At 47.5% G+C, this 12,613-nt stretch overlaps 3 protein-coding genes across 6 annotated transcripts in view; 1 reads left to right on the plus strand and 2 right to left on the minus strand.

The window, feature by feature from the left end:
- The window catches only part of nvy (CBFA2/RUNX1 partner transcriptional co-repressor nervy), a 23,154-nt gene extending 21,846 nt beyond the window's left edge, over nt 1–1,308 (plus strand). Inside the window, exon 8 of the mRNA XM_033482194.2 lies at nt 7–1,308. Within this exon, the coding sequence (XP_033338085.1) occupies nt 7–252 (246 nt within the window). The 3' untranslated portion in view covers nt 253–1,308. The remainder of the gene's footprint in view (nt 1–6) is intronic.
- On the minus strand, nt 1,296–3,756 carry LOC117227181 (nucleolar protein 9). Of its 2 annotated transcripts, none has more exons than XM_033482196.2 (2): nt 3,507–3,756; nt 1,296–3,417 (listed from the first exon to the last, which is right to left on the minus strand). In XM_033482196.2, exon 2 carries the CDS (start codon nt 3,340–3,342, stop codon nt 1,543–1,545), a length of 1,800 nt encoding a protein of 599 aa, XP_033338087.2. In that variant the 5' UTR covers nt 3,343–3,417; nt 3,507–3,756; the 3' UTR covers nt 1,296–1,542. The 2 variants fall into 2 exon arrangements, with proteins under 2 accessions (XP_033338087.2, XP_033338088.2); XM_033482197.2 differs by having other exon boundaries at nt 1,296–3,437.
- A 142-nt stretch (nt 3,757–3,898) lies between these two features.
- Nucleotides 3,899–12,580, minus strand: LOC117227182 (anaphase-promoting complex subunit 11). 3 transcript variants are annotated; one of them, XM_033482200.2, is made up of 4 exons: nt 12,417–12,580; nt 12,120–12,239; nt 10,806–10,970; nt 6,557–6,691 (listed from the first exon to the last, which is right to left on the minus strand). In XM_033482200.2, exons 1-3 carry the CDS (start codon nt 12,433–12,435, stop codon nt 10,855–10,857), a joined length of 255 nt encoding a protein of 84 aa, XP_033338091.1. In that variant the 5' UTR covers nt 12,436–12,580; the 3' UTR covers nt 6,557–6,691; nt 10,806–10,854. The 3 variants fall into 3 exon arrangements, with proteins under 3 accessions (XP_033338090.1, XP_033338089.1, XP_033338091.1); XM_033482199.2 differs by lacking the exons at nt 12,120–12,239; nt 12,417–12,580 and adding an exon at nt 3,899–5,290 and having other exon boundaries at nt 6,445–6,691; nt 10,806–11,191; XM_033482198.2 differs by lacking the exons at nt 10,806–10,970; nt 12,120–12,239; nt 12,417–12,580 and adding exons at nt 3,899–5,290; nt 7,201–10,545 and having other exon boundaries at nt 6,445–6,691.
- Nucleotides 12,581–12,613: the final 33 nt, after the last annotated feature.

Consider the following 12,613-nt stretch of genomic DNA (forward strand, 5'->3'; position numbering starts at 1 on the left):
TTTCAGAGCTGTTGGAACTGCGGCAGACCAGCTCTGGAGACCTGCGGCGGCTGCGGAATCGCTCGATACTGCGGATCGTTCTGCCAGCACCGAGATTGGGAGGCCGGAGGACATCATGCCACCTGCAACAATCCTCCGACCCGCGATTCCAGCAGATCCGCCTCTCGCAGCCCTCCGAGGATCGTTTCCGGGACGAACGAGGCGGAGGTAACCGCGCCGGCGACGGTCACCGCGCCGTCGAAAGGGAAGTGACGTCACGATGTAAAATACAATCATGCCCGACGATTCGCTAAACCGATCCATTACGATCCGCGTTGATCTATACCCTCTCTCGTTTCTCAAGTCATACATCTGCTGCGTACTTAGTCCCGAGTTTCGTTCGCGGAGGCCGAGTGCCCCATTCTCGAAGCAGGAAGAATGGGAGCGTTGGGGCACGTTTGTCTTGCAGCTGCGACGAAGAGCGACGACGAGGGGAAAGAGAATACATTTTATTGTTTTTTATAACGGAGGCGTTTGAATGGACGATCACGGCCTTCGTCGCGGCTACAATGGGAACGTGCCGCGAAGAAATGTCTGCCCTCTGTCATCGTCCAATTTTTGCCCTAGCGTAGTATACGATGTATATATGTCGTAACGACACTCTGTTCTTGCTAATGAAACGTAGACAATTAATCGATATCTCGGTGCATGTGCTTGCACCGTTCGGAACGTCTCTGATGTCGCTGGCGGGTGGTCGAACTAGCAATAAAATGAACGCCACCCTCTTGCACTTGATGGTAAACGATGCGTAAATGCTTCCTGCTACTTCAAGATATCGTTCGATCGAAACGGAACTCCTGCCCGATTCCAAAAGCGAAAAGACCGTGTCGAACTTCTATCGCCACCACGAAGAGATGCGTTACATTATACTATCCGCGGCTACTTCGCTAACTTTCTTCGCTTTAGCGTGAAAAGAAAACAAAAAACGGTCTTGAGTTCGTGCTCGAATCGATGCACGCACCGTGTGCAAGGCAAGGTCGACATTTTCCTAGTCAATTGATAGATTTAAACGATTGCGCTAACGAGAGCCGCCTACAACTTTTTACTTTGTACGCGTCGAGACGTAATCATCGCATAAATTTGTAAGTCTAGTCACCGGGGGGAAGGAGATAATACGAATTTATCGATCGTACGCATTAGGGAACTTTGCTCAACTATAGATTACGAATCGTTATATGTTTTCCTAGCTGCATTCTGTTGCAGGGATGTATGATGGATTCTAAAAAGTTGTATTTACAGATTCACGAAATACATGATTATTCTATGTCATTCGCCTCGTTCTCCTGCGACACACATTTATTTACAACGTTTTATAAAATATTCGAATGGTACTTAACAGTAGTCCATGAAATATTCTACAGAGAATGTGATCGTGAAGACTACGGATCTTGAATCCGTAAGCTTAAAACACAAGACTCGAGAATCGAGCTCAAATAAAATACAGGATGACTTAGACTCTAAGTTCTTACAAAATAATCCTATGGCAACCAGCCTAGAAACTAATTAACTATTTTTGCGTGCAGATCCGACTAGAATGTCTGCGAAAAGGGTCCTGGTCTTTCCTTCCTTGTCCAACGCTTCCGTCCAGTTAGCCTTGTTCCTTGCAAACAGTGCAACGTTTAGTTTGTTGAAAATGATCTGCCCGGATTTCGTTGATCGCAAAGACTCCCCGACTTCAGCCAATTCCTGCATTATCAGAGTTTTTTGCTTTATATTCGACCAATGCCATACTTGCTCTAGACTTCTGGAACCATGAGTGCTGGACGCCAATTGCGCCCAACAGCCTGTAAGACTTTTCGCAAGTTTCTCCTTATTTTTCTCGCCAATATATATGCTGCCGATGAAGGCGTCCGCTATACGACTGCCCTTTGGATCGCTGAATAAGTTCAGCAGTTCCTCCACATTAATTTCTAACAGTGAATTAACTATCTTGATTGGTTTATTAAATCTGAGAATAGCCTGTACAATCAGACTCCCATGGAGATTAATGAACAGCTTCGAGTTACTTTGTCCACGCAAATCCTCCAGCTGCTCCCACGTTTTCAGAGACGCTATGCACAGAACACTCCTCTGCTGTCTCTCGTTCGTCTCGCAATTAAATGCTTTTAAAATGGCTGTGACGAACGCGCCCTGTTTAGTTCTCACCCTTAAGCAAGCATTCGCTAAGCAAGCTAGAACGCCATTGTACCCTTTGCTGAGAATCTTAGGAACACAAGGTTCAATCTCATCAAATATTTTCTCAAAGTCTTCCTTCGAGTCACAGTGGTCCAGCAGTCTCTGCACGCTAAAGTTTGTGCTCTCTGTTGTAGACAGCTCTTCTAATTTATTAGAGAAATATTGTTCATAGATTTCATTGAACAATTTTTCATTTGATACCGCGAGACAAGCTTCCAATAATCTGGAGGAACATTCGGCGTCAAAAATACGGGAGCGCTGATCCTCCCCTGGTTTGAAGCATCCATTAGTAATTTTCTTAATGTACACCTCCAGAAGAGCTGGATTGGTATCTTTCAAAGAGTACAAAACACTTTGTACCATCCCAGAAGTTAGCTCATCTCGACCAAACTCTAGAAACTGAGGCCACATTTGCAAGCTGTTGCAAGTATAAAACAGCAAGTTTGTATAGTCTGAATTCACCTGACGCCTGGGACCGTACAGCAATTTCTTCTTGTCATTGCTTTCGTTCTTATCTATCAAACCACCTAGACATTCTACAACAGTTCTCAATATATGATTTGCATATGTATCGAACACAAATTCCTCTCTGTTGTTTACGATATATTTACTCAGTTTTAATACAATATCATTGTACAGTTTTATTTCTGATTCTTCAACCTGTACTGCAGAATCTGTATTAGTATCAGAAGTTTGCAATTTGGATAGATCTTTATTTCCCCTATCGGCGCAAACAATTATGATTTTTTGGAGCACATGGCTGGCAAATCTGTCATTGACGAGCACTCGCAAAGAGGGCCAAAGAGCCTCGACTAACCTCTGAATCGTACTCAGATTCGCGTAATTCAAAAGCGAATCAATCACTCTGGATCCGAGTTGATTTTGGGCATATTCGATCTCGTGACCGATAGTTTGCTCGTACACATTATTTACGAATATTAATTTCTCTTCCAATGTTGGAAACTCACCTCTCAACAGCTCCAGAATTCGCACCATGTATTGATATGTGTCAGAGTCTAAGTGGGAGCCATGATTTCGCCCATTTGCGAACTTCTTTGCCATCTGCATCTGAGATCGCTTCTTCTTCCTTTTTTTACCTTTCTCATTAGTCTCATATTCATTAGCCATCTCGTTCAAATCAATTCTTTCTCAGTCTTTAAACACCGGTGGACGCGACGACCATAACCTTCTTAACAGTAATTCCTATAATCACCACAAGGGGGCTGATTAAAATGAATATCGTTATGCAATTAATTATAAAAAGATCTTTATAGGCCTGATAATTAACATACCAAATATTAAAGTGTCCAGGATTAGCTTTACTATAGTAATCTTTGCTGACAAGTCCAACCGCGATGCAACTCTTCCTTTCCCATCAGATACTCAAGATGGCGTCGTCCGCCAATTGGTGTAACGGTAATTTGTATATTAACCAAGAGAAAACTATTGAAAATAAGCGAAACATTATCGCTAGAATTAAAAAAAAGAAATGTTGGTGCTTCCAGGGTAGATTCTACTTTCTATTTTTGCTAATGGTCCTAATTAACTGGTCCAGTTCGAAATTTTTCGTTAAAACAAATAGCCCGCCATGTTACCGCAGCAAAAAGTGCGGGAGTATTATCTAAATTCGAACGAAGCATTACTGTAAGAATGAAAAAATAAAATGATAAAGAGGAACGAGCACTTTTTATCTTACAGCTCGTTTATTTGTACCTCACATCTTAACCTTTATTTTACACACTCGAATTAATCTACAGAACTCGTCGGGCAGATCGCCGTTGTATAACTCGACGACATCTGGTTGATTTGTATCAGTGCGTTTCTATTTGTATTAACAAGAAAGAAATCTCTGCAATGGACGTAATGCAACTGCGGTGAAACGTTGAAGAGAGGCAGAAGGATTTTCGAACGCAATTCTTTGGAACTCACTAGCAGTTTTGTCGATTCGCAGGCTCGGATCCGTTGCGGTCATCAAATCATCACGGGAATGGTTACGATTGCACAAACAGTTGTCTATATCATAATTAATTAAAGGCCCCGTCGACTGCTATCACAAATAGAAGAGATAGTACGCGTGCAACTAAAATAACAACCCCTATCGAGAATCATACAATTATTCCTTAATTTCCAAATGCAAATTATTCTTTTGCTGAAAGCTAGGTCTTTTGAGGAACTGACAGTCTGAATAAACGAGACTACTAAAATTTTTTGGAGCACGTGCTCACCTATTTATAAAACCTATTAAACTAAATATGAATTTGCAACAGAGCAGGCAATAAACAAACTTCTTTGCTCGACTGAAAAAATTATTTCTTTAATGCTCGCACACGTGCTTCTCCTTTTACTTTCGAGATCTTTCTGCGCAACCGCTCGCTTTCCACCCGCACACAGAATTATGCACAGAGAGTCGTTGTATCATTTTTTGGATCGACATGGTTAGCTTTTTGGTTCAACGAACGTCCTCTATACTACGTGGTTCAGTGTCCAACCCAACGTGAATGTCTCTAACGCACCTAAGAGATTAAGGATTGCGGTGGCTCTGCCGTGGAATTGGTTTTCGCAGGTACCTTCGAACAGCAATAAGCTCCTCGTACTAATTACATTCGACGCGCTTCATCGCATCGTTCCGACTCGTTAACGGACCAAACGATTTACCCTAATTGTCCAAATTCACCTAAACGTTAGACAAGTCGCATGATCATTTCAGCATTCGTTGAAACTGGGATATATCCGATATAAGAACGTTTCTGTGTTCAACAGCTCGAGATGGTACTCGAGGGTCCTCGAGGGTTCATACAGCTCCGTATTCTTCACTGGACGGTGATTCGTCGCTGGGAGGTGGCCTAGCTGGTCTAGGTGGTCTGGGAGGTCTGTGATGATGAGCAACAGGCGCTGCTCTTCTCGGAGGTGGTGGAGGATGGGTCCCATAGGAGGTGTCGTCCCCTTCTTCACTGCTAGGCGAGGGCGACGGTGCTCTGTCTTCTTGTTCCTGCAGAAGCTGCCGGAATTCCTGGATAGACTCGTTTAAAGACCACAACTGGGAGAGTAAGGACAGATCCAGCTGCCGGAGTCCAAACTATAAAACGATTCCAAATGGTTGATCCATTTAAGCAATTATTACAAAGAAAGTATCATGATCCCATATGGAGGAAAGAAGCTCTGTCTAGGGACTAGATTCTATAAAACACTGATCCGAGGTTTACGGACTGAAACGACGTTATTTCCAAGCAGACAAGCAGGTAAGCAACTGCTCCGTGGGAACGAAGAAAGGGGGAGTTGCATAGGAGGCGCAAAATGAGAATGGAAATGAGAGGTGTCGGCGTGCCGGTGTACCGAGAAGGAAGGTGAAGAAGAAGAGAAGAAGAGGAGGAGGAAGGACAGAGCAAAGGTGGAAGCAACGAAGGTGAAAGAGAACGGCCAGAAAAAGGTGGTAAAGGGGGGAGTCACGCCTGAGGGAATGCAGCGTGGGAGCGGCTGTGCCAGTTCGCTTCGTGTCTGGATTGACTATTAAACTATTAGCTCTTCTGGCAGGCAGAACCGTACATGTTTCTCTGGTCATCGATTGATACCACATGTTTTTTGAGTGCTCGTCATACGTTCGTAATTCCCCACCGTCAGCAATCATGAAAAAGGTAACGCGTCGACAGAACGAGCGATGATATAAACACTTATACCTGTTTCTTCCGCATATTGTCCCACGCTACGAATACATATTCATCGTGATTTGTAATTTACCCACGCGCTGGCCTGGCCCCGAGATAGCGGGTCGCATCGACAGAGCCGACGAGAACAGTTGAAAACGGGAATAACGAAGACTAAGAATTTTTCACGATAAGGAATAACGCAAACGTCGACAACGTTGACAACTATCTTCGTTCAGGAATTTTTCTGATAACCGCTTATCACTCGAATGACTGAGCAACTATATCTCTATAAAATTGTGCGATGACCATCCCGCGTCCGACCGGTCGAAAGCGTTTTACGTAACGCAAAGGAGAAAATTGTTGTTTCCACCGCGCATAGTTGTGTCGTAACGCGCCAATCACCGGATTCCAGGGAAAAACGTAATCTTTTCCTAATATCGATCGCCGTTCCGCGATGCAGCGTTTAATAGGGCGCACGACGACGCGTGATCTGTTTTTCAATCGAAACTCCCAGCACTTAGGATTTATGACGTGGATCGGTAGGAGAGATATGCATAATAGGGTGCAGCGAGGTTTCGGCAATCACCATTTCTCTTCTCAGTATAGCCAGCTGAGTGTCCAGAGTGGTCAGCTGTCTGGCAGGTGGCGATGGCCTGGACGACGATTGAATAGCGACTTTGCCGCCTCTCTGAGTCTTGCTCGACGACCTAGTGGGCGGGGGCGGAGGTTCGCAACCCTCGCCTCTTCCGCCAGCACTCAGGTTGAAGCCGCTCAGACTCCTCGGCAGCGGTGGTAGACCTTGCAGGGAAGACATCGCGATCCTCTCTTGTAGGCTGGAAAAGGAAAATCCTTCGTCAGACTGACGAGTGCACCGACTGAGCACTGAGAAGACTAGAATCACCCGGTAGCCTGCGCTTTGACACCCAATTAATCACGCAAAGTATCCGTCTCGATTGCATCGTGTTACTTGAGAAAGTCGAACGACGAACTCAGGCGCATTCCGATATCTATCTTCTAATTGGCTCGCACCTAACCGCGATCTTCGTATTCTACAGGTATCGCGATATCGCGATTATGTTTCTGCACCGGACACGCGATGTAAGACACTCGCCTCGTTAGCGTCACGTTTCTATAAACGGAGTTGCGTTGAAAATTCGTTTTCGGAACAGGCTCCAGAGTAATCGAACAAGTGGAGGCTTGGCTACGCTAAGTCGAGCGGTGCTAATGAGAAAAACAGTGGGTCTAGACGGTATGCATTTTAGCTACCTATTAGCAGGCTTTACGAAGGAAACGATCTCGTCTATTACGATGGATTGCCGATGGGGAAAGGGGGATGGGTTACCTCAGGAAATTAAGGTCACCGATTTTCTCGTTCTCGCATCGATCGAGCCCGTTGACTCGGTCACCGTCTTCGCCGGACAGGGTGATTTGCGTGGACGAGTACTGGACACCGGCGTCGAGCCAATCTTGCCGATGAATGTTGTCGTTCTCGTTCTCGTTCGCGGTTCCATTCTGCTCGTCCACGTCATCGGCGTCGGACGCAGCTTTACGCTCTGGTTCGTCGATAACGACTATCGTGGCACGGTCAACGTTCGAGGCGGGCTCGATGTTTTCATTCACGCTCGAAACCTCTTCGGAGGAAATCGCGTTCGCCGCGGGTTTCCTCACGGCAGCGTCCCGATTTTTCGCTAAACACGACCTGCGAGTGGGAGTCGGCCGGGCTTCGGCTTCGGCCCCACTCTTCTCGGTATGGGATTTCGATCTATCGGAGCTAGACGATCCGCGGCCCTCGTCGCGAACGGACGCGTTGCACTTCGGTTGCACCGGGGGTTTGAAGGACTCTAGTCTGTCGTTGTCGAGACGTTTGCGATCCGCAGGACAGGCTGAATCGGATCTGTGATCCTTGGTCTCTGTCTGAACCTGGTCGCGACCTCGAACTTGATTCTGCCGAGGATCGACCGGCTCGTTGGTTTCGGGATGCTGTGGCTCAGGATGCGGACGATATTTCTCTTGCGGACTCCGCCGGAGACGGTCCTCCTCCTCCTCCCTCTCGCTCCTTTCACTCGCGTTCCTCGCGACTCGATCCTTGTCAGTGACCCGAGCCTCGGTAGTCTCGCTGCCGGTCTCTTTGGGGATCGATTCCTTGGTCGTCGACTCGTAAACGACCGTTCGGCCGGCGTTGGCCGCGCACACCTGTTGCTGACCCGCCGGTTGCTCCTGATCGGATCGCCAGGGTTTGGTGTTGGGCGGCGGTGGGGCCTGTCTAGTCGGACAGGGCGGCCTTGGGGATCTTTTAAGGGCCTCTGCGACCACCTGCCGGCTGGGTCGCGGCGGCACGGGCGGTGGGTGAGGCCTCTGCGTCGCTGCCAACTGCATTCTTCTTCGAGATCGTCTATCCGAACGGGTCCCGCTTCACTGGCATGTCCCAGCGGCTCCTATCTAGACGCGATTATCTTCTTGTTTCACTGGAAACCTCTTCTCCCACTGCCACGGACCGTTTCGGCGCGCGATTCATCGTTGAGTCAGAGTCACGGGAACAGAAACGTTCTCCGCGCTCATCGACAATAGTACCGTTCCACCAGGCTCTCGCGTTTTCCAGTCTGTTCGCCGCGTTTTTACCGAGACTTCCGGCAGCCTCTGTTCACTCGCAATTAGAAAAGGAGCAGTCCAATCTAGCGACAACGACAACGACAGCGACAGCGACAACGACGCGCTGGCGGAGGCGGCGATACGCGCTTTATCATTCAACTTCCCCGAGCCTACTTTCTAGCGGTTCTCGCTTCGTACTGCTTCTCGTCCGAACCACGAAAACAACCGGTGATCAGAGTTCTCAGAGTTCTTAGGCTATCGAGAATAGCGCGCACAAAACGCTGTCGCTACGCAGCGAACGCGTTCCATCGACGAGGACACGGTCGGAACTTTGGAGTATCCTCGATCCACTGCCGCTCCTTCTATCCTCTCTATCCACGTATCAACGCCTCCCCCCCTCTCTTTCCCCCTGCTCCCTATTCCTGTTCCTGGCTGTCCCTGTTCCTGTCCCACTGGTCTACCACAGAGACGCCGTGTCCTCCTCTTCTTCTTCTTCTTCCTCCTCCTTCTGAACGTTTCTCTCTCTTGCCCGTTGAACGAACCGCCGCGAACTGACTTCGCGATCCCACAAACATCCTTCGCGTTCGAGAGACCACGTGACTGGCTCGAGAGCCCGAGTTCTCGTGGCATCAGGTAGGCAGTAGACGCGGTGTACGTAGAGGCTTTGTGCCTACCTCTCCGTGGACGACGATACACGCGCACAGACACGGGGATATGTACGTGTGCGCGATTGCATGCGTTCGTGTGCGAGGGAGTAAGAGGACGCGGGGCAACAAAGAGGGGAGATCGGAGAGAGAGAAAGAGGGAAAGGAAGAGAGAGGGAAAGAGAGAGAGAGAGGGAGAGAGTCGGAGAGAGGGAGAGCAGAGATAGAATGGAATGGATAACGAAGAGGGCCGAGCCGACACAGGCGAGGGACCGAGCGAGCTGGCAGCATAGGCGTACCGTGCCAGAAGATGATCCTCCGTGAATCGCGGGTTTCTCGATAGAATCACCGCTAATTGCCGGTCGAATAAACGGCTCTCGCGTGCACGGAGGAGAAAACGGCATGAAAAGGAGGCCGGGTATGATCGGATGCGTCGGACGAATGAAACGAAAGAACGAATGGATGTACCTGGCCGGAAACAAAGGGGAGCTTTGGGAGATCGAAGGTGCCTTTTCGACATGGCCAAGTACATATTCCGAGCTAAGCTCCGTATCGTCGCGATATCGCGTGAGAGAGTAACCCGGGGACCAGCACGCGGAACAGAGAAACAGAAGAAAGAGTATGCTGGCGGGAGAAAGAGGAAAAGGGAAGGGACCCATTAGGTCTCTGCTCGCTTCGTTCAGCGCGAACTGCATCGCTAAGGCGTTCGAATCCGCTCGCTATGCCCGCTTCTCAGCGCTCGAAACCTTTCGACCGACCCGTACCATTTATCTCCGCCACGCAGCACGCGTGCTCGCGAAAGAAAAAAACCCGGCCGATCGGTCCGAAACGATTCTCTAAACGATCCCCAGAGCGCCTAGAAGTAGCTTAGCCTCTGAAACAGGCTCCCTGTTCGGCATATCGCACGACCATTCGAGTTTCATTCACACTCTATTTCCCGACTGTTCTACTTTCACCCCGATTCATCCGGGGAAACGAGTTCCTAATTTTTCGCGAGCCGATGTCGCAGGAAAATCGCGGCGAGCGTCGGCGTCGGGGTCGCCCCACGCGGGGACCATTATTGGAAAACGCATGGTTGCGTCAAGGACTGCCCGATGTAGGAAGCGGGTCCGGTGAAAATGGCGTTGGATAACTCCGGGCTCCGTTCACGGTATCGCGCTCCTGCGATGAACAAAACCGTCGAGGAAACGCTCGTTACGTAACCACGTTGCCGATACTCGCATGAATCACGGCGGATACAATTCGCTGCATCGCTGACTTTCGGTACCATTTCGTCGTGAACGGGAGCTAGGTCCCTGGAGAATGACCCTCTTCGACTGCGTCAACGTTATCGTTTACGTTTTGATGTTATTTCGCTAGCTCGTGGGTCTATCAACCGATGTAGAACTTGCAGAAAGCTATCTTTGATGCTACAAGTCGTGAAAATTCAAATCCGACTATGCTATCTTCTGTACAGGCTAGGACCTAAGCTAGAACAAAGATTAGAAGATAAACTAGGGCGCAGGCTAGGACCTAAGCTACGATTCGGTCTACAACTTAGCTCAGGACATAAAACACCGCCTAGTACTCAATTTGGAACGCAGGCTAGGATCCAGCTCGTGGTATACGCGCGCCAAAGGCCGCAGCGCGTGCACCAAGGGTTTCATTGAAAGCGGCGACAATTGGATTCGACCGCATTGTCTCCTACGTAAGTACAGGTGGTGCGGGACGTTACCTGGATTACTCGTTGCGTGCTGACACCTGCGGGACCATCGTGAAACCAGTTACTCCTTGAACTTCCATTCCTGACGACACATCGGGCATAGGTGACTGGTTTGCTGGGAGTGCAGCCACTTCATGATGCAGTGTATGTGGAAGCAATGCGAGCATTGTCCCCAAACTGGAACAACATCGGGATCGGTGTTTTAGAGGAATGTTTTTCGTCCGCGAGCCGCGCTTTCCTGTGTTCTTGTTGTCTCTCTCTCTCTCTCTCTGAAGGAGCACTGTTTCCCGGCCGGCGTTCGTTACACGTTTACATTGCACACGACACGCGAGAGTACGCGTGCCCCCCGTAATACGCTCTGTGTTTTGTGTGACCCTCTGTTTCGAGTGGTGTGCGGGGGATCCGGTTCGCTCCGCACACCGATCGATATTTCCACCCGCAACTGCGCAGAATGAGCGGCGGCAATTTTCGAGCGGTCCCCTAACCGGCATCATGCGGATCTATTCTTCTCGAGCGCAATCTTTTCAAACACTAGGGGTGAAGAAAGGGGCCTCCTTTCATTACTAACAGCACCCGGCTTTCCTATGGTCACATAGGGCTGAGGCAGCAGTTAGTAGACTAACTTCACGAATTCGGATAGATAATTTTCTGAATTTGGACAGACATGCTAGCTGGTGTTCTTGCAGATGTTTAATTGTAAAATGCATACAATGGACATTGATATTTCTTAGACTCCTTATAATTGCACCGCATTTCTAGGTCTAATATCTATACATTCTCAAATATATGTCTCACCCCCTTATGTCTGTTATCCCTATTTGCATGTTAATGGCAATCATGTAAATAGTTATCAAACAAATTATTTATCAAAGTAGCATTAAAGTCAAGTATATTCATGTGGGAATGCAGAGAACGTTGTAGGGGTGAATTTGGAAGCAAACAGGCAATGAGAATTAAAGGGGGTAAAGTGGTGGTAATGTTTTCTACTCCCCAGCCCCTGATATTTGTTGTCATTGCTTGCATATTAATGGCGACTATGTAAATATGGGTCAAACGTTTTGGCAAATAATGTGAAAATCAAAAGTTACAAATATTGTGAATAATTCCAACATAAAATTGAAAATTCGACTTTGTTACCTTTAGTTCTAATTCATTTGTTTCATAAGACTAGTACTATTCGTACTATCTTGTATAAAATATGGTAACACTGTAACTTCGCGTGTAGTGCAACAAAGATGGCGGACGAGATTTACGCGAGAGGCATGACGTGCGTGAGATCCAACCGACGATAGGAATTTAATCAAATAAAAAAGACATATTACTTACCTAATGGGCAATCATCCCCTGGAATTTTGCAATCCGGACAACTTGCATCGAAGGGCATTCTGCATATGCCGCAATTGTCATCGTTCGCTATCCAGCGCCAGGTGGCAACACCGGTCCAACCTATAAAACATGTTTCGGTTAGTTACATATTTCCAATAAAATATAGGCGTGTAAGCATGTGGAAGATTAATTTATTGCTAATCACAAGTCATTGTGATTGAAGTCATTTTCTTTCTTCGAATTATCAAACGAAAACAGCTAATATAAACAAACAGTAATACCGTTTGGTATACTTACTTTTTATCGTAACTTTCATGTTGTATTTGTTCTTCACGTAGTAGTATATTGTACACGGTATTAAACGACAGTACTACTCGATAAATTTAAGATAATCGTGTGCGAATTGTTAGAATAAAAATATTTTGGAGTTGAGAGAAACAACGAGAGAGATCCGAACGTCGAAATAAATCTGATGCGTACTGCGCCTTTGGCGC

The sequence above is a fragment of the Megalopta genalis genome, chromosome 2 (assembly GCF_051020955.1).
Source record: "Megalopta genalis isolate 19385.01 chromosome 2, iyMegGena1_principal, whole genome shotgun sequence".
NCBI classification, from domain to species: domain Eukaryota; kingdom Metazoa; phylum Arthropoda; class Insecta; order Hymenoptera; family Halictidae; genus Megalopta; species Megalopta genalis.

What these genes read in the sequence shown, in the direction of transcription:
- LOC117227182 (XM_033482198.2), bottom strand. Translation starts at nt 8,234, where the DNA reads ATGCAGTTGGCAGCGACGCAGAGGCCTCACCCACCGCCCGTGCCGCCG. An exon ending in GGTGACCTTAATTTCCTGAG is followed by an intron (nt 6,692 to 7,200) that starts GTAACCCATCCC and finishes TTCCTTTTCCAG; the next exon opens with CCTACAAGAGAGGATCGCGA. An exon ending in CTATACTGAGAAGAGAAATG is followed by an intron (nt 5,291 to 6,444) that starts GTGATTGCCGAA and finishes ATCGTTTTATAG; the next exon opens with TTTGGACTCCGGCAGCTGGA.
- LOC117227181 (XM_033482196.2), bottom strand. Translation starts at nt 3,342, where the DNA reads ATGGCTAATGAATATGAGACTAATGAGAAAGGTAAAAAAAGGAAGAAG.